Source organism: Paramormyrops kingsleyae, chromosome 1 (genome assembly GCF_048594095.1).
Source record: "Paramormyrops kingsleyae isolate MSU_618 chromosome 1, PKINGS_0.4, whole genome shotgun sequence".
NCBI classification, from domain to species: Eukaryota; Metazoa; Chordata; class Actinopteri; order Osteoglossiformes; family Mormyridae; genus Paramormyrops; species Paramormyrops kingsleyae.
Genome location: NC_132797.1, coordinates 71,979,973 through 72,007,229, shown reverse-complemented (window position 1 = coordinate 72,007,229; position 27,257 = coordinate 71,979,973). Strand labels below are relative to the sequence as shown.

The following is a 27,257-nucleotide window of genomic DNA, read 5'->3' as shown; positions in this document are numbered from 1 at the left end:
ACCTTCGGGGGAAAGATGCTTCCATCACCAACCCCCAAGCAAGCCCTCCTGACAAAGATTCCCACCACCAACCTCTCCAACAGAGACATCCCCCACGGCCCCGCACCACACAGAGCCCCCCCACTCACCATTGAAAGAACCTGCCTACACTGCTTTTCTGACATTGCCCCCCACACCAAAGACACTGTCCCTTCTCGTAATGTACACTGCATCTCTCCACCATATCCACTCCATTTTCCGAAGCCAACATCTGTGATTTTGTTGTTTTAAATGTCAGTTACTTCATACTGTTTAAGCAGCTGGGTGTTTTACTGGAGCGGAGAGCGACAGGAGAATGACAGCTAAATGATGGTTCCGTACCACCTTTTTAACAGCTGCAAAAACATTTCTCACCAGCAGGAGGAAAAACATACTCCTCGGCTCTTGTGTTCATGTAAGTACAACAATATCATACATAAACGACACCAAAGGGTCCTTGGCATGAACAGTTGCATGTGGCCAACATGGCTTCTTGTGCACTATATGTGAAATATGCCCAGAGCAGAAAGTTTGCAGGCATGTTTCATTGATTCCTATCATATACACATCTGTGCTTTAAACTGTTGATATGGTCTCTCCGGAACCTTCAGCCATCTGCATGCTTGGAGGGAACACTTCTTAAGTGTGCTTGGAGGAGAACACACTCAGCTCACATTCGGGTCTTTGAATTCATCCCTGGACTGGAGTTAGATGTGTGTATCTGTCCGTCACAGCTGGTTCTAGACCCTATTTTTTGTCCTGCGTTTCCGTATATGTTCTGTACCCTCCTCATGGCAGATTTTATTGTATCAGAAAGGATAGCCAGCATCAGACTGTCAGTCTGGCCCACTCAGATCCTAGAATCACTGCTGTATATTGTCTGTGTTCCATTTTCTGCCCAGTGCTTCATACTTTCCCATAAATGCTATATTTCCTCTGGTTCAAGTGAAGCTTCAGGTCATCATTTATGGTCTTGAGTGCCGCTGGCTTCTGATGAGCCACACCTGTCACCTCAGGTAAATACCAGGAACAGGTGTGGCTCATCAGAACCCAGGTAGAATAGAAAACCTACTGGATCGTAGCTCTCCAGGACCAGAGTTGAAGACCCCTACTCTAGGAGATTTAACATTAAAAAGTGATGTTGTGCTTCTCTAGATCAACACAGAAAAATTGTTGTACTATCTCCTCTCCAAGGTAAATTTTCATGCACAGGCAGATTGTCGCCATGCATGATGTAGCCCTGCCCATCAAAACATTGTTTTTTATCATTGTTTAGGCCAAACCAAAACATGGGCCCCTTGGGTCTGGGACAGCCTCAACTCCCGATGTTATCTACGGCAGGAAGAGCACCGGGGATCTTAAATGAGGCGTGCCTTTCCTCTCCCTGCGACCTTTTACCATCCTGAAGGAAGCACCCCCATTATTTTGTTTCTTGTTTCCACTGGTTGTTGTCAGTCCTTCATTAACAGCTGTGGGATGATAAAGGGTCATATGACCATTATATTATTGGCTGATAATGAGTGCCTGAGGTGGGTACCCATGTAATGAGTGGGTGGGGGAGCAGATCCTGGGCTCCACACAGACTGCTGTGCCCCTGCAGTGAACGGCTGTCCCACAGTCATATCAGCAGCAATCTCCAACACAAACTATGTTAATGGCCTCCTGCTTACATGAGCCCAGATGCAGCACGAATATAAATCTCATTTGATTAACAGCCTTATTCTTCCACATTGATGGACTGAGCAGGCAAGTCAATCAACCCACCCATCCATCCATCCATCCATCCATCTATATATTTCTATACCTGCTTGTCCTATGCAGGGCTGCAGGGGGTCTAGAGCCTATCCTGGAAGCTATGGGTACAAGGCGGGTACAATGATAACCCAGGATGGGGCCCCAACCCATCGCAGGGCACACTTACTCACACGCCACTCACAAGCAGATTCACCGGCAGATAATCTGGCAGCTGCAATTCACCTTTGTGGACTGGGCGGGGGGGCAACAGTGCTAATTACTGCACCCCCCCCCGGCCACCCCCGGTAAATCAACCCACTTCTCCAGAATCCCTGCATTGCTCTGAGTTGCTCATGTTTCTATTCCCTAAAGGACCGTCAACTGGGAAAATATCCTGTATCTACAGACAAAACACAACCCCTCGTGTATTAAGAGTGCTACTATGTGGGTTTGAGGGCGACACTGAATTCTTAGAGGATATTAACATGATTCCTCATTCCTGTTCTGAAGGTGGTTCCTCACACGTCCCACAATGTACAGAGCTGACTTCAATCACAGCTGGTTCAGTGAAGCTAATGACTCCAGCAACCCTTATGTCACAAAATGCTCTTCATGTGTTTCATGTGTTTACTGCATGTTTATTCCATACAACATCAAGCCCAGACACCTTCTGTTTAATATGCCATAAAAGCCATTCGAAGTTGAGCGTAACCAAGACACTTTGGTCTTCCCTTGAAGAAGGAAAAAAACACAGACATGAATTTCATTCAATTTAGAGAAACAAACACACTCAAACTCAACTGCAAAATCATTTGGAAATACCCATTTAGATAACAAAGCTTCAAAGGACTAGACTGACGACCAGAAACATCTAATGACTCCTTTGCTGAAGAGTGCTTCACAAAATAATCTGAATACCGTCTACACCAGTGCATGATGTCATAGCATCCCTAAGCACAAGAAGAAACAATCCAGATCAGTACAGCTTAGAAAGATTTAAATCTAAAAGAGATATAGAGATTCTGCTGGCTTCTGTTGATTTCCTGGTTTCTCGGCAAGGGAGATCCCCAGGCAGCAATAATGAAAAGCCAATGAACAGTCAGTCACCGGGGTTTCCTAGCACAGTCCTCAGGGGTCAGCCCAGCGTGACTGGTGCTACATGAGCAGACTAGACGTATACAACCTAGACACCACCATGTAACACCCTCCAGCAGTTTCTGAAGGACATGTGTCCAACTGAGTATAATGAACACAAACCTACCAGTGTATAAAACACACAGGTCCAATAGTGTCTGAAAGACACAGGTCCGAGACTTTTTGAAGGATGCAGTCACAACACTTTCAGAAGACCACAGCTTAAAAATGCATGAAGGACACAAGTCTGCAATAATTTAAAGCCAAACCTGCGCAGTGCATCTATGATTTCTAGAATGTTTAATGATCTACATTTCCTAATATCTCACCTCCTATCTTAGCAGTTTCTCTGTTGGCAAAATTGGTGGGGTGTTGTCTTCTAATACAAATATCCATTTTTCATCAACAAAACAAAATTCTCTGTTCTGCGCCTATACTGTACCAGTTTGTCAGGACTCCTTTTTTGCACAGAGTGAAAGCAAAAATTCACTCTGAGCAAAATGAGCTAATGTATGTAAATGTAAAGACTGACAATGTCGACGTGTTCAGCATTCTGGCAGCCCAAATTCTGGATTTGGCTCTGGAGAATCTTTCTGGGATTTTGCTCCCACAAGGGAGTCTCACAGGAAGCTGCCGGATCTCACCAGCATCATGAAAATCTCTCATAATCATGGCTGCAGCTGTCCCAATAACCGTGGCCCGGTGCAGAGCGATATAAGAACAATTGCTTGGCAGTCCCCCTGGAGATCCCACTAAGAAATAAATTTCTCTCTAAAGCCCAGCTGAAAAAAAAGCCTTAATGAGGCTTAAATCAAAGGTATGTGTGACCGACAGAACTATGAAGGGGCAACAGCACAGCTAATGGAACGGGAAATTTAATATGAAATACTTTGATTTGGTGGAAAGATACAGAGCAGCCACTGTTCAAATGATACGTAAAACAGAAAGCCCTCCACACATAAACAGATTTGTCTATTTGGGTTTTAAGAGTATAAGTTGCTTACAGCCGGAAATTACTAGAAAATTGCTAAAAGAAAAGGCATATCAGGCAATGAAAATGCTCAAATGGTCATGAAAATGAAAAATAAAACATTCAACAGTTAGAGTTAAAGACAACTGATAAGCATGGTGTAGCACAAAACAAGGAACAAAAACAAGTGTTTGGCTCTGTTGAGGCACTTCACATTTGTTGCTTGAATGAAAGAAATTACTAGAATTACTAGGAATGAGGGGATGGGTGTCTGCCCCTTTTCTTTGCACAAATAGGGTATTGAGAACAAACCAGAATGCCCAGAGCCGTTATCTCTGCAGGGTGCCAACTCTCGCCAGCATGCAGTCCCCTGGTTTGGGCAGATTTTGAAAGGCCATGTCCCCTCGCTTTCCCTCCGTCTCACGCTTACTGGCAGCGAGAGTGTTTCCTTCACTTTTATGGTCACAAAGACAAGAAGGGCTGGGCCAACTCAGCTTCCGGAATGTTCTGCAGCTTGCCAACACTGGAAGAAGTTTGTTACCTGAGGGATGTGACCACGCCCCTGTAACTTCAACAGTCAGTGCTAGCAAAGTAGACAAAACAGAACGGTACCGCCCAGCACCCATAACACACTCACGTTCCGCTGGCAATGAGTTCCCTCTCTCTGTACCTGCAGCAGATATCTGGTATTTTGCAGTTTGTCCACACCTGCCCAACTCTCCTTGTGTTTATTCTGCCTTTCATCACACTTTCATCCCAGACTATATCTGAGTGCAGGGTGGAGATTCATCCCAACATCAGATAACGCAGAGATACACGCATCCATATGCACAGCACTCTGAGCGTGTTACCTGTGGGTCTCCTGACTGCAGAGACAGAGATCGTTGCTGAGGGAAGATTGGCAAATTTAAGTTAGACTTCCATGGAACTATTCCACTAATAAGCCAAGGCTGTTTCATTAACAGTATGAGGCTGCCAGTGTTACACGAACATGGGGAAGTGCTATTGGTTAATCTTTAAGTTCCAGAAGCTTCTTATTTGATGTCCAGCACAATATTCCGGTACAGAAAACAAGACCATTGTTCCCCAAAGAAACAAACTAAGAATATTAGTGTTATGTGCATGTTAAGCAAAACTTGAATGATTTTGTGATTATCCATAAAGTGATATGCCTTAGGTGAGAAATATTTTGGTAACATTTTACATAAAGCAGTCATCATAATGCATAATATATACATTCATAAATCATTATAATGCATTCATAAAGTATTATAAATATGGCTATAACTATTTATAAAAAGCTATAACACATTATACAGTAGCCATGTTTATTATGCATTAAAAATACTGCATGAAGCTCTTATCTATAATGCACTATAAATACCTACATAATGCATTATAATCATCAGTATAAGCCATTATAAAGCATTATGAAGGTATCTATAATGCATTATACGAGTGCTTTAAGTAAAGTGTTACCAATATTTTTTCAATTTCTAAAAACTTTAAAGCCTAAACTAAAGTCCAAAGGTTTCACAAATGTTGAGAAGCATTTTCCCCCGGCATTTAGACTGCCACACGTGTGGGGTGCCTCTGTGAAACATATCACAGAGAAAACACGGAAAGGAAGAGCTGCTTCGGACAGCCATTAAGCTTCCTGTTGCAAAGACACACCTACCTTTGTGTCACATAAGTGACCCCTGAGACAACGCCATGGAAACCACATCTCAGTGGCGTTTTATGCATCCGACCAGTTGCAGATTGATTCCAAGATCTGAGCAAGTTAGTCATGCGTGTGAACATAAACAGGGCAGTAACACGTACTGAAATGCTCCACAAAACACAAGTAATTAAAAAACCATTAAATGCAACAGGTCACCCCCAGCTACTGGCATCTGGACGATTATCCAGTCCGTTTCAGCAAAATGGTCTTACTCTGGGAATTCAAGTCTCGTAGCTTCTGGAGTGATCTGTGGACCCTACCATGCTCTCTCACACAGCCACAGCAGGAGAGTTGTGCACATTATTAACCTTGGGTCAACTTTTGTTCATTTTGTCTGTTTCTATACAGGAAGTGGGTCCTTAATTGCCTTATTGGCAATCAATAACCTCTCGTCAGACTCCGGTCCTGGCGAGCTGACCAGAGATCAGAGCTATTTGGAAAGCCGTTTCATACTGTCAGTCGTACTCCTGGGATCTAAGGCAGGACACCCCCCTCACAGAGACACACATACATACACACTCCCCCCACACAATGTTGGAATTCAGCAATGCACAATGTGGTTACAGAAATAACAACAGCACTTTCTGTATACAGGGCCCCAAAGGCATGTGAGTGACTGTGTCTCTTCATGAAGCATTCTGACAATCTCTAAGAACATTGTGAAAATCACCAGGATGATAATGTGGGCAATCACAAAATACCAAGAGCAGGAACATGGGCAATATTAGAGGGCTAACAACATACTTTAAAAATACTGACTTAATCAATTTAGGACAAGTACCCTTCTCAAGCAGAACCAGGTAAGATCTGAATCAACACCCCTGTATAATGTCTGCAGTGCTAGATTGTACCTCTCCCATCCCCCCCCAGAGTGTTGGGTTTATAACCCGGTCCTGTCCAGTCATCTTTAATGCCGAACCCCCTGCGGACAAGCTTATTTACAACATGACAGAGCAACTTTACAGCTGCAAAAACATACTGTCCACCTGTTTGATGCTTGCAGTGATTCTCCATGGCAGGGCTGGGCTGGCCATCTGGCATACTGGGCAAAAATTCATTGTGGGAGAAATCCCCCTCCCCCCTCCAATCAGCAAATTTTATCATTGGTATGTATGAGCGGTGGGCCTGCATGCGATAAAGTCCAGCTCTGCACCGTGGGGACCCCATATGGACCAATGAGGTGAGCTTCAGTCCCAAGCAATGAAAATATTAAAAGAGACAGAAGGCTTTAAGGCCCTTGAAATGTGACATTTCATGATAACAGCACAAGAAGGAGTGAGATGACATGGACAAGGGCAGAGATACTCCCACCAACATCTGAGGTGCCACAGCGTGGTCCTGCTTGAGGACAAGGTCCCGCATGCTTTTAATACGATACGTGTGTTTTGTGGCTGGGGAAAAAATTAAGAGACCACGATTTTTTGTTTCACTCAGTTCTCAATTTATGGGTCTGCGTCTGTGAATATATATATATACTCTGATTCATGAGAAACTGTCATCTCTGCATTAGAAAGTCACTTCCGCCTTTTACCTGGCAGGTTTCTGGTTGTTTTCAGTTTCTCCTGCTTCGTCTTATTCTTGTGTACTGTTTGAAATTTTGAACCTGGAAGCAACCTGCTGCTCAGCGCGGCCTCCTGACAGCAGAGCCAGGATCAAACCAGGATTAATACAGATCTGTTTAAAAAGTGGTCACTTAATTTTTTTCCACGGCCGTATTTCTGTTTATCGGGGTAATATGCGGGGGTGCTGGCCCAGTCCAGAGGGAGAGGAAGTCGACGGAGCAGGAGGAGGACACGGAGAACGCACAAACACAGGGCAGAGGCGAGAGTCAAGCCCCCCCAGCCTGGAGGTGAGAGGGAACACTGTTACCCACTGAGCCACCAAAACAGTCCTTGATTGGATTAGCCGTTAATATGAGGCCACAATATGAGGCCAAGTCTTAAGAAAGAAGAAAAAACAATATCAATGTGTAAGAATGCTGTAAGGTAAACAGGGATTTGTTGATTCCTCTGCAAAGGCCGCAGTGAGGCACAAACTGTCCGCGTGTGGCTGAAGCTGATTGGTGGTGAGGCTTGTCCTTCAGAGGAGAGCCCCACCCCCTCTCCAGGCACATAGCCCCTGTTCCTGTAAGGCTGGGTCACAAGCAGAACCACAAGCGAGTCTGGCTGACCGTCTCACAGGTTCTGAGGCAGTGATGCAGGAATTTCATAGAACCACTGTTTGCTTTTTAGTTCCGTTTTAGCTCCTGGTTGATCCTACCATAGGGCCTTAAGCCCTTCACCTCCTGGTGGGTTGAGACCTGATCGGACCCTGATCCCCTTGTCTGGCTAAGCAAAAACTGAACTGCGTTTCAGCACTCGCTCCTTCTCCAGATGAGGTGAGGGGGCATGTTGGAAGGCAGTGGGGGCCAGGGCTGGTGCAAGCTCCCATATATGCTGAAGAAATGGGGAAATGTTTCGGGGAACAGAACTGTAAGGTCAGTGGTCATGTCTGTAGACTGTCACACTCAAGACAGCCGTGGTGGGGAAATGACATTCTTCACAAAGTTCCCATAATTCCACACCAGGAATGCACAGGTGATAATGTGGTTGTGTGTTTTTTAACAGGCCGGTGATTCTTCAAAAGCACTGAATTAATCTGGCCTCCTTTTCTTCTGCAGCCTTAAGTCTTCCTGTTGAGTTGAGGCATTAGATACAGGCTGAAAGTAATAAGTGTGGAGCTGAGATGTGACAATGCCCAGTAAAAGGTCCAGTATGGGTGACTCCATTACTTGGCTGGAATGAGTCAACACCCCTTGTGGTACCAAAATGTATCAGTGTTTACAGAATTCAACATGGCTGAGAGCAGACGTTTCAACACAATCATTTTTGAATCGGCCAAACCCGCATGCGAACTCTGAAAGAAGACCAGGGCTGACAAAACACTGTTTATACGTTCCTTCTGCCGTTTGCACGTAAACAAACTCTCTTTGTTGAGCAAAATACTGATCTCTCACCGACCCAAGTTGATCCAGACTCCAAACTTGCTCCAGCATCTTCTCTCTACGACACGGGTGTCAAACTCCAGTCCTGGGGGGGCCGGAGCCCTGCACATTTTTGGGTTTCCCCTCATTTAACACACCTGATTCAATTACCATGTCGCTTATGAGCTGAATCATTTGTGGTAGAACAGGGAAAGAGCTAAGCTACACAGGGCTCCGGCCCCCCAGGACTGCAGTTTGACACCCCTGCTCTACGACATCACACGCCTCACACTGGTATTACTATGAACCCAGTGCAAGATACTGTACATTCAAATAATCCGCCTCTATTGAAAAACGGCTGTTCAGATATATGAAAATGAAGATACGAAAAATCATATTTTACCGATTTCTTATCATAGTCGTTCACTTGAGTAAATTCCTCTTTACTGTCATCAGAGACGTTGCCTGGCCTACTGTTACTTACGATACTGTATTACATTGAATCATACATTTCCAGATAAGTACTCTGCCACGGACTGAAACCACAACTGCTCGTGCCAAAACGACACCCTAACCACAGAACAATAAAACACCCCTTGCTTCTCTGATATTGGTTTTGGTTTTAACTTAAACTTTTTGATCATATACACACACGTTACAACATTTCTCTCTGCTGCTGATCTTTCAGCATGTATTTATTTGAAAACCATTTATTGCATTATCATATATATATTTTTTTAAGATGCTATCTGGTCAAGGCGAGACTTACACAGGGGCTAACCTAATCTGTATCCCAGGGCCCCGAGTCGTAGGGCCCCCCAGCATTTTACAGTGTATGTAGGGGCCCAACAATGCCTTTAGCCCAGGGGCCCCCACCCTGCTAAACTAAACTGTGCATCTGGTATTTTCTAAAGCTTTTTAAATTCTCATAATCTCAAAATCTTCACAAGTGACAGATTTTGTAGATACCTAAGTCAGTGGGTTACTGTTAAGTTCAGCTTTTAATTCTATGATATATATTTTTAATGTTCTATAATACTGACTGCTTATTTCTCATATGATCGTACACATTAAAGGGACTTATGGGCATATCTGCATTAGAACATAGAAGCACAGAGACCTTGCTGAGAGAAGTCAGTGTTCATTTGCCTTAAAGCAATTAGGTTCAAAGCCACAACTGACAAAACCGCCTGGTTTTAAACAAGCGATCGGTTATATGCGTGAAAAGAGATCCAGCATTTTTTATTGTTTTGTGGTGGAAGTTTTTTTTAGCCATTGCATAAACATAGCCATATTACGTATATTCATCCTGGAACCGTTGCCTGTATGTAATCTGCTCCCAACAGCAAGACGTCATCCACGTTCGCATAAAACACGTGAAGCTTAATGTCAGTAAAAACTACTTTTCGCAAACATTTACAGATACACAGTCAATCATTAAAAACTCATTAAAACAATCGTAATTTTCAGCATGTTGCGGGCTACAACTTAAACACTCGTGGACGAGCGCGGGTTACGACACCATACCGCCTGGCTGCGACTAAAAAATCACAGAAATGCTCTTCCCAGCCTCTGCCTATTTCCGACACTGTTACCTGGACAATATCCGTTCCTTCTAGTAAAATAAATGAACGTTTACCTAATATTCCATGCAATAAAAAGAGTATTTGCAGAGCTATCCCGATCATCTACATGATAAGCCTGTGTGAATTGCAGTGTATACAGGGTATGTGAAAGTCGCTACATTGGCTGGAAATGATCGATTTAACTCAACGGTGACACTTGAAGGCTGTCTGACTGAACCTGTTCAGTGTTAAAAGTCATACCTTCCACCTCTCTCGGAAGCAGGTTGCAGCGATATTGCAAACTTGCTTTTATGACTCCTACCAAAGTCAATGAAACCCTGAAAAGCGCAAATCACATATGGCCAGTATTATATAATAATATAATTTATAATATAATTTAATATAATTTAAGTTTGTACTCACATCAGCTGTAGCCCGGTGTAGGTTAGTGAAGACCATGAAAAATAAGACGATATGTGACGGCATTGTAATTTAAGAAAGTCTTTTAAGATAGCTCTCCTAACGGGATAGTCCGTCGCTTCTTATTTTATCTGCCTGTTTTGTATTATCGAAGTTTATGGACCGCAATTGACTTCATCTTTGCTTGGCTTTGATACCGCTGTGAGTTTTTGCCCAAAGAAACTTCTTGTTCTTCTTTGCACCCCACCCCTCGTGTTAGACATGACCACCCCCGTACACGTCTTTCTCTAAGAAACCACCACTTGCATTTCTTGCTTCTTAGCACAAAGTTTCGTCCTCATCTTTTTAGTGGTCGTTGTAGGTATATTTTGTAATTTCTCCACGACGCGGGATTCTTTCTCTCGGGATAGATACTGTTTCTTGCCCAAAGGTGGGTGCCTTACAGTCCAGAAGGGAAGTTCAGCTGGATGCGAGGGAACAGGCAGTTCTGACTGTCGCTGTAAGTGTTTTCTGCTTACAATGTTATAAAACGTAATTGCATTTATATATATTTTTATCTGTTCCCTGGGCGCACATTCTTATAATTCCAGTAGCTCCCGAATAATTCGCGCGGAAATAGCAAGCGTTTTATTAGATGGTGTAAAAGCTGAAATGCATTTTCCACAATAATCAGTTTTGCAGTGGAATGGTTTATATATGAAGAGTTATGAACTTTTGTCAAAAAAAAATCCCAGGTCAAGATGCACTAGCTGTTGGAAAAAACTGAGGAAATAATCCGAATGAACTCTGAAGTGCGGGTGCGCGGAATGATGCGGGTTCATCGCCGAAAAGAATTAAACACATGGCAAGTACACCATTCACTCGCATTCAGATGTATAGAATAAGTTTTGTATACGCTCAGTCTATTAATATCTCGTTCATACTTTTATTTATTTGTTTACAGGTGTATTATACTGTGTTCGACAGTATTCGTTCTTCTGACGTCTGAGGTGGAAGCAGTAAGTTGTTTTTAAGCTCATTGAACCTTTTTATTTTTTTTTATGTATTCGTTTTACCGACGATGGAACAAATCCTTATATTGCAAACTTGCATTATTGTCCATATGTCGAAATATGCGCAATAGATGGTCCGAAGTTTAGACTGAAACTGCGCAGAAATAGAGGACACGCGCGTTACGCTTATCAGTGGGAGTGCACACGCGCACGGCGGCGCGGCGCTGGCGTCAGGCTTGACCCGGCGGAGGTCGGTTCTGTGCCGCCCGACAAGGGTTCTCTATTTATTTGCCGTATAGAAAAAACGAATCTGTCATCATACTGCAGAAACAGTTTTATTTAGTAAATATAATGCATAATTTTAAATATTAACTTTCTATCTTTCACAGATGTTTTGAGATACAAGTGATTTTATTCCCACATATAGAGTGAAAGCTTATTTATTTTATAAAGCTACGCTGATGAGGTTGGAAACAGCCGGACCATGTAGCCTGCAACTCACAGCTAACAATGCCAAGTGGTCCAGCTTTGAGTGGAGGCCAGCTGAGAGAAAAAGTGATTTTATTCACAGCTGGAAGGTCATGATAGAATCAAACTTCCTTCTTCCATGTGAAAATCACCAGTGTCAACATAAAACCACATGTACTTGGTGTTTGTTTAACCCTATAGCCACAGTTGTCACTGGCAAAATTGTATTTTTCGATGCTTTTGTCAGATTTCCTCAGATGTTTTTCTTTGTGTGTGTGCGGCCGGTGGGGACACAGTAAGTCAGCACAATGCATCGCAAGTTAAAAGGTACTTTGTGGGACTCAGAGTGAAGACAAGCCTGAGGCGTGTTAGTCTCACCACATTTCCTTCCAGGGGAAAAAATATCGGGCCTCCCTAGTTGATACATCTGGAGAACAGTTCCCCCCGGAGTGGTTCCATGGCCTGATAAGACCATCCAGTGTGTGGAGCCAGTGAAAGGCCAGTTGAACCATAGTTATGTACCAGAGCTCCTGTTTCTCTTTCTGTAAACCTAGTCCTCACATCCTGTCTCATATCCTGTGCTGTCCTTAGTATTCCATGTCTGGAGCTATGCATGCGGACGTCCCCAATGGTCCGACTGCATGAAACACTGTTTGGAAGTTGGAGTTCTTGTGCAATTCTGGAAAGTCGTTTTCAGTTCCGTAACTTAAACTGGATATATAATTGAACGCTGCCAACTTACTTATATCACCTAACACCTTCAGGGTATTCTGATGTTCTGATGTGGTCGCAATTCCAGTACAGTCATTGGGCCCCCAGAAAACGATTAAGAAACATAATCAGTAATACAGTCACGTTATTACTATAATTAATTCATCATACTTTGTGTGGTATGATGAGAAAAAAAACATCACTGCTGTCCTTGGGGTAAGTGTAGTGTCTCTCCTTGACTTATTTGTGTAGGCCACATATTCCACAGCCTTCTTCAGGGACTATGTGGCTTGGGAGGGGTGGGGGTTCCTGTCAACAGGAAGTCGAGCAGAGGTCTTGGGAGTTTTATTTGGTCTTGGTGTGGGAATGCACTTCAAGATGTCTTTTATCATAGATAGATGTTGGCAGAGTCTATATTTCGAAGCAAAGGGCATGGAAATCCAAAGAGTGTGTGGATGCTGTGCTATGATTGCAGCCCTCGGGTTTGACTGGACTGAAGACAGCACCCACATGGCGTGCGTGATCGTGCGTGAGAGGAGATCCGAGAAAAGAAAAACATTTTGGCTCGTCTTTGAGAAGGATGAGGAAGAGCTGTAGCTGCTTCCACACGAGCATCTCATCAAACCTCTAGGGGCGTCCGCAGGAAGAATGGGGCAGGGCTCATCGCTGTCGCCACCCCCTGGCCCACGACCACATCACGGTGTCAGCTGGCCTGTCCTTATACCAAGGGCAGCTGGTAGCTGAAGGCTGGAGCATTGATGTATGGTAGCGTATGTGAGAGGATCTCCCTGAGCTACAGCTTTGTGTCTTACATTAGAAGCAGGAAGTTGGACCTGCCTCCCCGCCATAGTCTACAGCTAGCAGGCCCAACAATTAGTGGAAAGAGTCTATTGTGTTCGCCTTGCTTAGGGAAGCAGGGTAGTTCCGATAACGAGTTTCTGTGCATTGTGGGTAAAATCGTGGTCCAGAGGTCACACGTTTGTCTCCCTGGCAAGCAGACTGAACCGTGGAACCAGGCCAGCCCTGTAGCATCTGTTTGCTTTAGCAGTGTTTCACAAAGGGACTGTCCATATGGAGAGGTGGGCGAATCCATCAGCAGCTGATGCTGGTTCATGGATTCTCCGAGGAGCTGATGGCATAGCATTAGAGAGAGTGTAGATGGTGTAGACAGTGGCTTTTCTGTATGGTGGAGTAGGTGGGGCCTTTTCAATAGAGCATTTGATCTTGCAGATAGAGACCCTCATGCTTCAGTTCTCTTCCACGCTGCCATGCTCAGATTAGTTATCGTCAGCTACCGTGGCGTATGCCCGGGCATGCGGGCCCAGTCCACACCGTGTGCTTGCAGTCCCATGTTCACTATTTCACGGCTAACTTCCCTATCTTCACCATTTCGAGGGCCTCATTGTCCCTCTTTCATGTAGTCAGGGTCAGTTGTCTTCATCCTGGCCTTGACTGTCAGATCCAAATGTACAGGCCTTCCGTTAACTGACCTCAGATCATCTTCACAATACTAAACATTTAGAAGGACAGGGGCATGGGTAGGCATATGTTATTTTACTTAGTATCTCTTATTATGATTGCCTTTAACCTCTTAGTAAAAGGGACCCAAGAAATGTACAATTCCAAGAAATGAGTGCTGCTTTGACCTTTTCCATTCTGGGAGCTGCATTGCTCGTCAGCCAAACCTTCTTCCCTCCAAGTTCAAGTCTAATGTCAGATTATGTGTTAAAGTGTTATATCTGTTTGTCGCACGTAAAAAAAAAATCATTTCACTTCATTTTGATTTCGGTTTGAACTCACGCAGCTTTGTCCCGATGGGGTGGGGGGGGGGGGCGCCCACCATCAAACACCACAGACAGACATAACAGTGAACGTTAAGTGTCAGCTTCTCCGGAGGGGGAGTGCTGTTTTAATGGCTTAGTGACAGTATTTGTCATTGAATAGCCCCTGATTAATGTCCTGTAGGACTCCGGGAACAGAGAGGAACCACTCCTTCATTTAGTTGTGTCCTCCTTCCTTTTATAGTCTGAATATGATTCCAGGCTCTGGGCTGCCGTTTGGCTGTTTAATCTCTGCTAGAGTTGTCACAGTCTTGGCATGGGGAAGGCATTTGGGAGTCGCGGGGGTGGGGGGGGGGCAGTCTGCTGACTGAGGATTCCTACTTCACTGAGGATTTGTTCATTAGCTGCCTCGTCGCTTTCGTTTACCCACGAGCCGCTGAGGTGACAGCAGGCCCAAGCCGTCTTTTATAGCCATCTTCTGCCTCGGGGGATCATCTTGGAAGTTCTGTGTGAACGGGCACGTAGCGCCAGTCAGGCTCCGGAATATTGGGGGGCGTGGCTCACTGACTGAGCAGCCAATCGGTAGCTCCACAGAAGCCTTCAGCTCTGAACTTATGTGACTCATAGACTAATATATAGACAGTTCCTTCCTATTTAAAGGACCTCGTACTGCAGTGTCAGCTCTACTACTATATAAAAAACACAAATTATTGTGCAAAAGAAGCGTTAGAAAGTAAACCGCTTCTCAAACAATTCTTTAATTAGTTCTTCTTTTAAATTTCCAATTAAACGCAAAGAGACATGCACAGTTGCACACCCACTTCCAAATGCAGGCAATTTAAAATTCTGTTTCAGTATTTTTCGTGGTGAAAAAACTCAGCTGTCTGATTAGTAGAGCAGACCACTTCAGCCGTGGTCATGGCAGTAGAGCGTGATGAATGTGCGTTAATGTCACGCCCACCCCCGCCACGGCCCAGCTCCGCGCTCAGGGTCTCTGTGCCGAAAGGTTTGCACACACAGTTGCACGTTCCACTTTCAGACAGAAGCAGAAACATGTGCAAATTAACGCATCTGATTTACTAGCTAAGATTATAACTCTCCTCAGCCTCTCAAAAGTGGATGATAGAAACGACACAAACGACAAGAAAAGACAATTGACCAGAAAGTGTAGTGTGCAAAAACAGGGTGTTGAAAAATGTACAGTGCATGCAGTTGTTGGTCAGGTGCAGGGGCATTGTATAGTGGGGGGGGGGGGGGAGGGAGTTAAGATGATCCACTCAGCAGCCCTAAAAATATTTGGAACATAATTTGATTGGTCTAGGTTGGGGTCTCAATATGTCAAGCTTTCATGGGGCCCAGAATCTTCAGTCTGGTGTATGAGGACAGTGTCTGGTGGTAATTTGCAGAAAAGACCTCAGGTAGCTCTGAGAACAGCACAGTCGTATAATAATCATCATAGAAAGAGACCCTTTATTAGCCTTTATTAGACATCTTTAGCAAAAAATCCAGCCTGACTGCAGTAATAGCACTATGTCATATTTTTAGGGTCTTGTGGTCATTTTTATTTGACAGGCTTCTGAATTGAATTAGAAATGGTCTTGAACAGACAGTCTGACTTTTGCTTGACTGGCAGATTGTAGACTAGGAATGCAGTGTTTCACTTCTAAATAAGGCAGTGGTCTTTCCGATGGACAGAAGCTCTGTTGGAGCCTATCTCTCTGTCTTATTCTGTGACTGGAAAAAGTAAAGGAACATGGGACGTCTAGAGCTGGGGTGGGGGGTGGTGGAGCGGGAGGGGGGGGGTGCTGAAGGTCAAGGGTGAAGGTCATGGACAGCAAATTCCTGTCCCCTTAGACATTTGATAAGTTCTCAGCTCCCAAAGGCATTGTCACTGTGGAGATACTGGTTTATATTTTCTTTGCTAGAACTGAGACTCATAAATATATAATTGTGGGAACAGCTTCCCCCGGGGGGGACACTCTGGATGATTTGGAAAGTGTGATTCACATTGGCCCTGAAGGCCTGTGACTTGTGTAGCTGGGTGTGTCCCATTGTCCTCCGCCTTTTGGGGACCACCGCCGGAAACGACTTTGAGCCCTTCATGAAATTCCAGGCGAAACCATTTGACTTTTTTGTTTGTGTGAACTGGTCTGCAAATGTTGATCAGAATCCAAAAGACCTGCTGAACTTCCTCATGGACTCCACATTGAATGAATGCCTGGGAAGCAATGATTGGTGGGGGCATGTGAGTTTTCACAGAAGTTACGTGCTCCTCAGACAGCTTGAAAAACAATAGAGCAGTGCTTCCCAATCCGGTCGTCGGAGACCCGCAGACAGTCCACGTTTTTGCTTTCTCCCAGCTCCTGATACAGTAGGGACAGAGGTGGACATTTTAGGTCCAGAAAGTAAAAACTCAAACCAGGATTTTGTTCCAACCAACCAGTTGAGTATAAGGAGTCAGTACTCAACTGGTTGGTTGAAACAAAATCTAGGGAGCTGCGAAGGAGCAAAAACATGGACTGTCTGTGGATTCCCGGGAACCGGGGTTGGGAAACACCGCCACAGAGGAAACAGCACACAGAAGAACCCTGGGCACGTTTCAGGATAGCGAGTTCCTCTACTGTGCGGATGTTTGGAGTGCTGCCCTCCATCTTCTGGGACCACAGGTCTGTCATCCCCAGCCCGGGGGTCTCCTTACTCCTCACGTTGGGGTTTCCTCTTCTGCGGGACCCCCACATGCGTCACCTGCAGCTCAGTGTTCGTCCACTTTGTGCTGCGGAACAGGGAATGACTCTCTGTTCTCATTCTTCTGCCGTTTCCTTCCGCTCGAAATGCACGCAGTGCCACCGCCTTGCTGCCAGATGTAGCGAAATGTCTAAAAAAATACATATGAGGTCAGCTGCGGGGGTGGGGGGGTGTTAGGGTTAGCGTGGGGGAGGGGGTTGATTACAGCATGCCTTCTGCACCCCCCCATCCCACAATCCACCTGTAGATGAATGAATATGAAGACATATTTTAGCGTTACTCGGAATTAACAGTCCAAGCTTAACTATTCACGGGCTTTTCTTACCCAGACACCCTGTTTTTCATTATTTCATTCACTTTACTTGCATTTCTGGCTGCCAACCCCCAACCACCATGGAAGCCTGTGTTACACATGGGACATGTATGTGAGTCTTGAAAATCATGGCTGACATGCATGTTGCTTAACGCACGGCACAGATTTGGCTCTCTCAGACTCCCACGGCTCACATCGGCAGCTTGTTAAAAGCCTGTCTGACGGGCAGGTAAGCCCTTTTCTGGTCCCGGGCAGGATCTTCTGTGCAGTTCCTCGTCCTGCCCGGGTTTCTCCTGAGGCCATGCCCACGTCACCTTAAAGCAAGGATGGGCAACCTGTTCCATGGAGAGCCGGTGAGGGTGCAGGTTTTTGGGGTGGCCTGTCAATCAGCCAATAACTGTGGGTCCCCAGGGCTGGAGTTCAGAACCTACTGTTTAATTATTGGCTGATTGAGAGGCCATCGCAAAGACCTGCACCGGCCCTCCATGGAACAGGTTCCTCATTCCTGCCTTAAAGGGTCCCGTGTGATTCGGTAAGGGCACATAATAATTAATTGATTGTTCCCGGAAGTAACAGCCTGCAGGAGAACCAGTCTTTAAGAAATGGGGGGTATTTTTGCCAGGTTTGTTTAAACCAGTCCAATCCTGCTGTTACTGCCAGTCAGGCGGGCCGCAGGGGGTGGGGGATGCCCTGGGTGGAGGGGTAACGTGGAGCAGAATAGAAATAGAAATTTCTCTGATGTTGTGCGGGGGGTGGGTGGGTGTGCCTGTGTTTGTGGGTGTGGGGGGGGGGGGGGTTAGGGGTTACAGGTCAAAATCTTTACAACATGATAGTGGCCCCTGCCAAATGGCAAAGGTCCTAGGGTTAGATGCGTAGGTTGGCCCTGGAGTCAGGATTTTGCCAACATCAATGTACAAAATAATTGTTTTGCATTAACGTCACCTTTATAATGCCTTCATAATGCATTCATAAGCAGCATGTCAGTATACCTTAACATCCTAACATACCTTAATATGTTTGTTATTAATGCAATAATTGCATTAATAACAAACATTATATGATTATACAGTTATAATGTTTGTTATTAATGTATACATTCATGCTGCATTCATGCTACTTATGAATGTCCTATGAATGTATTATGAAGGTGCACTGAATGTTCTACGGATGCATTATAAAGACAATATTAAGGTGCAGTTAATGTAAAGTGTCACTAAATAATTACTAGTTTTGTATTATGCATATATTATTATTTATCTTGCATTATTGCATTATTAATCTGATTCAATAATTTATTGAAGCAATTCAGGTTCAGCACATTCTTCAAGTTAAATAGTATGAGTCCTTAGGCAACCTTCAGCACCACATACAGCACTGACTTCATCACGTTGACATTTGAGGTTTTGGAGTAAAAGGTGGCGTGTAAATGCAGCACAGTGTGAAGTGTTACCCATTAATGGGATGTAGACAGGGATCAGAAGGCCAAGGAAATGGCTGCGTCATTTCAAACGAGGGCAGAGGCTTGTGCAGTAAAGTGAAACTGGCGCTATGCAGCGGAATGATATAAAGACTTTCCCAAGATGGCGACTGTTTGGGCTCGGAGAGTCTGTTTGGGTTTATGAAGTTTTGGCTGCCGCCCGCAGTCCATCTACTGAAGACATTAACCGGACTCTAGAGTGATCAACTCAGGGATTGGCCTAGGCTTTTCTGCACACTCGAACCCGAAAATATTTACATTTTGGCCTGGCTTCATCTGACTGACTCCTGAAAATGTTTCGCCCTTATGGGGCTCATATTTCTTAGGTGTTTTCCATAATTGCGTTTTTACGCATCCAACACAGGTTCCAGATGAGCTGCAATGATTTTTACAGAAGCACCACCTCCCGTTGGCTTTGCCCTCTACTGGTTTTATTGTGGTCATGCACCACACACCTGTTGGCAGTTTGTTTTCCGTGGTATATGGCAGGAGTCAGGAGGGAAAAGCCAAGAAAAACATGTCTGCCTTCACCATCCGCCCAGACTGCTGCCCATTCATCCCATTTCTGTCATTTTTTTCTGTCTGTTATATTCATATATTAAAGGAAACATGATCTCCAACGGAGTGTTGTAGGTTCTCACAGCGACAGAGGTCACCACTGGCACAGGCCAATGTTTTTGACAGCTTTAGAATGCCATAGTGCATCATGGGAGATTTGACATGCTGGGGGAAGCTTTATCTGCAGGAGAAATCGCCAGTTTTCTTCATTAACGGAGATGTCCTTCTGGGTCTGATATATACATTCCAGGGAAGACCACTCCTACATCGCATGAGATTTAGGTAGCAGTGAATATATAGGTACAGTGATAATTCCAGTGACGAGTTACATTACATTATGCTGGCTATTTATATTAGCCCAACCATTCTCTAAAAGTACAACATTATTTTTCATACCTTTATTAGAAGTATTCTCTTTTCTGTTCATATTATTTCTGTCCGTATCAAAACAGTGAACTTTAAGTTGTTGGATGTTGCTTTTATTTATTTTTTTGTTTTAAATTCTATGGTTCCTACAGAGGAATGGCAAGTAGCAAATAGAAAAAATATGATATTGCATTTAAATTACTTTGGTTTTTGGTCTTGTACCCCTTGCTGTTACCTCTCTTTCCTTGTTTTCTATTCCATTTTGAGGGTTCGGCCTGAGACAGGTTGCCCTCAATTGGCCCGTCTTGCACACTTCATTGAAAAGCCACACTTAACCACAAACCGTAATGCTTATCTTGTGCAGTTCTTTTGAAACTCACTTGTGACCTAGACATGGTTTACCGCAGTGTCTGGTTTATAATGTCACCCAGAGCTGAAAAGGAAGTGGAGATTCCTTTGGCTTTTGTCCATTCAGAGTCTGATTCAGGCATCTGCTGTTTGTTGGACCCTTCATGCCACACCAGTACAATCCTCATCTCAGTCACCCCTTTTCTGCTGCAGCGTCCCACAATCTGTCTGACAACTGTACATGCATTTGCCACAAAACCCAGATCTCAGCTGGTTCTGATCGGCTCTGGACCCGTAATGTGGCTCAGACTGATTTTTCCCACAGTGGAGATGAATGCCCACCATTCCAGATGGCATCTTTGAGGTCACTTCTGTGCAGGCCTGTGTTGAGCATAAACACCAGCAGAAGATTAAAAGATCAGCCACCAAGGAATGGTGCTTTTTCATGCCTTGTCCTGCAACTCATTCGAGAACCCATGTGGGTTGGGAGAGTGGTCTGCGATGGCTATCAGTGGCATGAGATAGCATGTTGTCTCCATGCACTTGAGCCTTATGTGGAAGCAAAGTGGGCGAAAGCTGAAAACATGGTATTCACAGCAGCATTTTCTTTAATCCAGTCTAATCCAGTACAGTGTGTGCTGGTGTTTGTTCCTTAATGGTTTCTCCTGATGGAATCTCTCAAGATTTCACAATGCAGCCGCCCCCAACCCCAGAACATTGTTACCCCTCTCCACAGGTAGGATGTCTAATGGAGAAACCGTCATTACCCAGCCACGGAAACCAGGGGCGGGTTGACAGGATGGAGTACAATGAGGAGATCTCCATCTGAAATAGCCATCAACCGTTATGGCCAGCTTTAATACTGTTCCGGATCTTTCTGCTTCATTGTATGGGCATTCAAAACATTTTTTTTGATTGTTCCAGGACATTTAGGTAGAAAGCAAACTAAACCCAATTTGAAATCATTTTGGGACTTTTCTCCTGAAACTGTTTCATATTTGGTGTTGGCATTAGCTGTCCGACAAAGCAAGCGAAGAGAACGAGATCAATGCCAAAAATGTAAATATGTGCCGACGGTAATGTATTTATTTTATATTGTATCCTCTGGGGAAAAACTGAAAGGAACCACATATTTTTAAAAAAACTTTTATTTCCTGACAGAAAATCCCATTCGGCGGTATTCCCTTTGAAACCATGGGCAGGAATCTTATTATGGATGTAAGTGAAGTAAAACAGCCTGCATTCTCCGGGAGAATTGGCTTTTGTATGGAAGAGATGTGAGAGCATGAAAAGACTTATCTTAGAACAAAAAGAGTTCTTTATGGAGCCAGTGTGGAAGCCAGTGTGGTCTTTGTCTGACCTATGTTGAGAACCTCACGTCAGTGTGGCGGCGGGAATTTATATTATTCCCGCGGTCCTGCTGTTGCAAACAGGCGGAATAAACAGGATTTAGGTGCAGAGGGCTGCAAGTCTCGGGGCTGTTTAAAGTTGAGGCCTTTCATGGAGGTCCGACTGTCCCTTAAGCACTAAACAGTAAAAGGAGTTTAGCCACAACCTGTTTAAAATGGTCTGGAGCTTCCTTAATGAAAATTGTGTAAATGACTCAGTTAGCTGTTTCTTGGTGCATCTCTGTGGTCCTGTCCTCGGCTTTGTATTTATGGTACTGACTGGATAATGTTTGTCTTTACACAGGATAATGAAATTTTCAGCTTTTCTTTATATAGAAGTAAGATAACCATTGCAGCCGTACAGGAAATGAGTGGTTTACTGCTTGGTCTTCACCTTTCATTGTGCATTTCGTCGCTTCAGTAGTAGACACATTTATACATGAAGTCTCTCTTTTGATAGAAACAAAATTGCTCTTCAAACACTTAACCCAAATTCTTGAGATATGTCTGTTAGCTTTTCAAGCAAATATACTGATCAGACGAGTGAATCGTGAAAATGCTTCTTGTCCAGTGTGAATATGAAGCAGTTAATGAATAGCTGACCTGTCACTTTTCTGTGCATGTGAATCTGCTCTTTCTGTATTTAATGAGTCATCCATACTGCACCATTAACAGCAGTAGTGCATATAAAATCAGGATGGTGGGACTGTAACTGCGTTGTGTAGTTACGCCTTCAAATCTGGCCCCAGTTCTGTTTATGCATATTCTCCCTGTGTCTTTATACTGTAGGTCCTCCATTACAATGCAAAAACATGGAGCTGAAATGCTCACTGAAACCTATACCAAATATATGTGCAAGTGAGTCCTAAATAAGTCCTGGGTGAGTCCTAAGTGAGTCCTGAGTGAGTCCTAAGTGAGTCCTGAGTGAGTTCAATCCATCCATCATACCTGAAAGCCCTTCCTTCTTGGGCCCTGATTACTGAAACCTAAATAGCAAATAAATTATCATCAAAACACTGCTTAAGCACTCGATTTTTTGACTTTCAAAATGGATGTGGAATTTATATTCCCTGATGTCTTTTCTTCCTGGTATTCCATTTTTCTTTGATGTCTTTGAAAAAATTACAAAACATCACGTAGCATTGGTGAAACGCTCTAACGAGATTAAACCTTTTGGTTTGATGAAACTTCTAAAGGTGGGAAATGACGTGACTCTGGAAACAGCTGTGAAACGACAGACATGAAGGTGTTGAAATGGAGGATTGTGTAATGGGGTCCATGTCAGTCTGCAGATACTTAAGAAAATTTTGGCTTTTCTAACCAGACACACATGAGATACGGAACAAAATAAGGACTGTGTTGTTAGGAAACACCTGGAACTCCATCCGTCCGTCCATCTATCCATCTTTTATAAATGCTTACCCAGTACAGGGACTCATAATACAACTAGAGGTGTCTTTCATAAAGAAAAAACTTTTTTCACAGGCTTAAGTTCCATTACCATGGTCTTCAGCACCTGTTTGTTGTGGAGACGTTGTGATATGCCACATTCCAATGACACCTCCCTGCTTCTTTTTTTCTCCCAGGGGGGTAAGAAGTTCAGTGGACCATGCGGGGGCAGAGACTGCAGTGGGGGCTGTAAATGTTTCCCGGAGAAGGGGGCAAGGGTAAGTGGCAATTTTGTCTCTGAGGATCAAACTAAGGATTAATATTGCAGCACCACCAGCATTGTGTCACTTTTGACCTATGATAAGGATCTTTGGTCCCAGCTTCTCATGCACTGATACCTTCCCATTGGTGCCTGGTGCACAGGAGGGCAATCTGATTGGTTACTTCCATGTCCTTCTGTTTTCAACCTCTTCAATGTGCGTGCCCAAGGAGAATGACTTAAGGTACCTTAAGACCAGAGTGGATTTTTTAAAGACAAACCATAAGGGTCAGATTAAGGTTTTTTACTTAATAAATTCTTGCTTTGTGGGGAACAGAATGCATAACCGGTGACCAGAGTGGGATATGTTCTGTTATGATGGCTTGATGTGTCTTACCATGGAAACCATCTGTTAAATTCTGGCTTTTTCAGTCAAGTAGCTATTGTTATAAAAGGCCTGAAGCTATGTTATGAATTTCCTTGAAGTTAAAATAACACCAAGATGCTTAAGGAAATGGGTTTGTCTTTTCATGTTTGATGTCAGACACCCCAGAGCAAAAACAGAGCAGGAGAGGGAGTGATGCGACGGTAGAGGAAGTGCATTCCTTCGGCTGCGTCACTGCGCCGGTTCCCTGGCCCTGGGGTCAGGAGACTGGGCCTCCCCGCTCTAGACGCACACAAAGCAGGCTGATTGTCCTGGATGCCTTAAATTCCAGCTGCTGTTTCTCTTAATTTGAACAAAAAAAATAATACAAGCAGTATTTCCACATGCAGTGCCTGTAAACACTCTCTATGGCGTGCTGCCCTCTGCCCATACTGGGACAGCTATGTACTGACGTGGGGCTGCGCACACGTTACTGTCCGGACCTCAGGTCACAGGCCAGGGCGCCGATGCATTCCTCAACGCTCCAGTTCCCAGTGAGCACTGCTCCGTAAGGACGGGCTCTCCGTCGGTCACTGTGATACACCGTCACCACAGCGCCTCCCCCTGGTGCTCACATCCGCTGTACAGCAAGTTACTGAGAGACTACACACACACCCCCAGCCCTATAAAGCAGAAGTCCCACCCCATTGCCTCATTTACAGCTGTTCCTGGCTTGAATGGGTCGTCTCAAGATCACCTGACAATGGGATGAAAGATATAAACAAAATATGGTGATATATAGTAAGAGGTGAAACATATAATATGTATAAAGATATGTGATGTTTATAAAATAAATTATATTAAACAGGTGTAATTCCCTCCGGTGATGTGACCAGACTGAGCAGGGGGGTAGTCTCAGACTGAGCAGGCTTCAGTCATTTTACAGTCTGTTTCTAGTCTTTGCTGTTTGCTGTTCCACCTGGGATCTTCAGGTGGTAGCATCCACAGTGATAAGATTTCAGGGTGAGTCATGTGGGAAAGACCAACACAAGAAGGATGTTTTGGGGAATTTCTTCCTGACATTTCCCCTATGGACCAGCCACATTTGGGGTGGAAAGAGAAGCTGTTTATCATCCCGCTAAACAGGCACATCTTGAGAAATAATTATTTAGTCTCAACAATGGGATGTGTTTGGAGACCTTTCCTTGTGTTGACATGTCTGTTGGTGCTCTGGGTTTGTGGTTCTCCACAATCCAGTGCCAGTCTGTAAGAAAGCAAGACCTACAACACATGCTTTCAGATAAGTCTCTACATACGGATAGAAACTCCTCCTCCATTTGCCCCCCAAGCTCTCTCTGTAGATTACACACAGCTGTACAGCGCATTGAAATCGTTAAGTGGCCACTGTACAAACACCAGTGCATAACAGAATAGTTTACGGCTGTTCATCTGCTGTTGGACGTGATGTGAAGTCCACAAAGTCTGTGTCCTTACTGGCAGAAGGGTCTAACATCTGCATTAAGCTGCAAATAAAAGCATTCTCACACGGAGAAGACTGATTATCACCATCGGCAGATACTGGCCAATTTAACTTGGTGTTGCAAGAGCTAGGAGACAGTTTAGAGCGTGTCCCTTTAGGGAATGACCGAATACGCCGTCACTGAAGACATTAATTAGAATTATGTGGGCTTTTTTTTTAATGATTTTGGCAGGGAAGAAGCCAGATCAATGTACCACCAAGCTGTAGACGGCATTAGTCGCTACCTGAAGTGGGTTTGTGACTAGTGGTCCTGGGAACCAGCAGTCGAATAGTTTAGACAGGAAGTTGCGTGACAGAGTCTTTGATTTATGGGACAGTACATGGGAACAAACCACGGAATGTATCCAGATGTTGTCCTGGGGAACGTAGGGGGTATCTATAAATATTTCCAGAGTGGATTGTTTTTGTGTCTTTGCTACATGGAACAAAATTTCCATGAAATTTCCAGCATTATGGAAAAACACGAGATGCGGAGTCGCTGTACATAGAGGAGCGATGGGCTTTCTGGACTTGCAGTCCTTTGGGGCCGCCTGCGCTCGCGGCGCCGGCCCGCTGGGGCCTCTGCATCTCTCATGCCTTTCATGCCAAACAGACTGCAGCAGTAAGAGATCCCCCAAGCTCCCCCCACCACCCCCACGAAGAATATCACATGTTTTTTCCTGTTGCTATTAGGAAGACATGGACCAAAGGAACTTATTCATAAATAGATGTCTGCTGTTTTCCTCACGGTAAATATGACAAGGCATGGAACATTTTTGGAAATGGAAGCAGGAAACTATATGAAGTACTGTGCCAAAGTTGTTGGCGGTCATAATTCGTGTTTAAAGCAATTTATTTTGCGTAGTAAGTATATATTTCCTCAAAAAAAAACATTTAGTGTTACAACACAATAAAAACTAGCAAGAATTTCTTCTGCTCTCTATAAAATCACTGATATATTACTGGCTGGCTAGATGAATGCCGCTTCAGTTCCAAAATTTCTCCTCAAGGGTACCCCAGCCATTGCACATTCCACAATTCAGTTAATTCATAATTTAATTAGTAATATAACTTCGAATAACTATTTTTTTTTTATCTGAAGCACAGCATGAAATATAAAACCGTATTAAATGTATCTTCAGCAAATGAAATGGCATTTTGATGTGTGACGAGGTCTGTAGCAATGAGCCCCTGCATTTATGATTTTACAGAAGACAAGCTGGAACACTTAAGCCAAATCCTGTAAAGAAAAATGTTTGTGGGGGGAAAAAAAGCAAACTCTGGGTTAGAAAACTCTGGGCTAGCAAACTCTGGGCTAGCAAACTCTGGGCTACAAAACTCTGGGCTAGCAAACTCTGGGCTAGAAAACTCTGGGCTAGCAAACTCTGGGCTAGAAAACTCTGGGCTAGAAAACTCTGGGCTAGCAAACTCTGGGCTAGAAAACTCTGGGCATGAGCCCCTTTGCTCGCACTTCCGTGATGCACTTGAAAGCGCATGGTTTGTTTACCCATTTATCTGTAATATGATTTTCTCTGTTTATACCCTTAATGTGGTTTAATAGTGTTCTGGCAAGGCAGCTATCTTAATGTTTTGTGTAATAGTTTGGATCTCCCAAAACATACCAAATCTCCCAAAACATACCAAATCTCCCAAAACACATCAACTAACATCAACATTCCAATGACACCCCCACCATACAGTACGTAAATCCTGGAAATCCACAGGCAATGGGGGTGAGATCCAAACCCCCAACCATGCAGGCCTGAGGCCTCAGCGCTACCTACTGAGACATAGTGCTACTCCAATCACAGCTCCATCATGCTTAATTATTTACACATTCAGTCGATCACAAACCTGTACCTAAGACACACTACAGTACACCAGTGTTCCAAAGAGCAGGGGCGTTGCTAGAGATTTTGGGCCCCATGAAAGCATATCATATTAGGCCCCCCAGTCCAAACCAATCCAGTTATTTTCCTAATTTTTTAGGGCCCCTGTCGCTCAGGGGCCCTTGGAATCGTCCTAGCTTTCCTCCCCCTTACGGCGCCCCTGC

At 44.2% G+C, this 27,257-nt stretch overlaps 2 protein-coding genes across 3 annotated transcripts in view; one reads left to right on the top strand and one right to left on the bottom strand.

Annotated features, from left to right (window-relative positions):
• Nucleotides 1-10,668, bottom strand: part of col4a1 (collagen, type IV, alpha 1) — a 35,772-nt gene extending 25,104 nt beyond the window's left edge. The window contains exon 1 of the mRNA XM_023826163.2: nt 10,530-10,668. Coding sequence (XP_023681931.2) covers nt 10,530-10,592 — 63 coding nt within the window. The 5' untranslated portion in view covers nt 10,593-10,668. The remainder of the gene's footprint in view (nt 1-10,529) is intronic.
• Nucleotides 10,669-10,886: 218 nt separating this feature from the next.
• col4a2 (collagen, type IV, alpha 2) overlaps nt 10,887-27,257 on the top strand; it is a 49,471-nt gene continuing 33,100 nt past the window's right edge. For both annotated transcript variants that reach the window (XM_023826036.2, XM_023825952.2), the window contains exons 1-4: nt 10,887-11,025; nt 11,261-11,370; nt 11,470-11,524; nt 23,260-23,340. In XM_023826036.2, the coding sequence (XP_023681804.2) occupies nt 11,306-11,370; nt 11,470-11,524; nt 23,260-23,340 (201 nt within the window). In that variant the 5' untranslated portion in view covers nt 10,887-11,025; nt 11,261-11,305. The remainder of the gene's footprint in view (nt 11,026-11,260; nt 11,371-11,469; nt 11,525-23,259; nt 23,341-27,257) is intronic.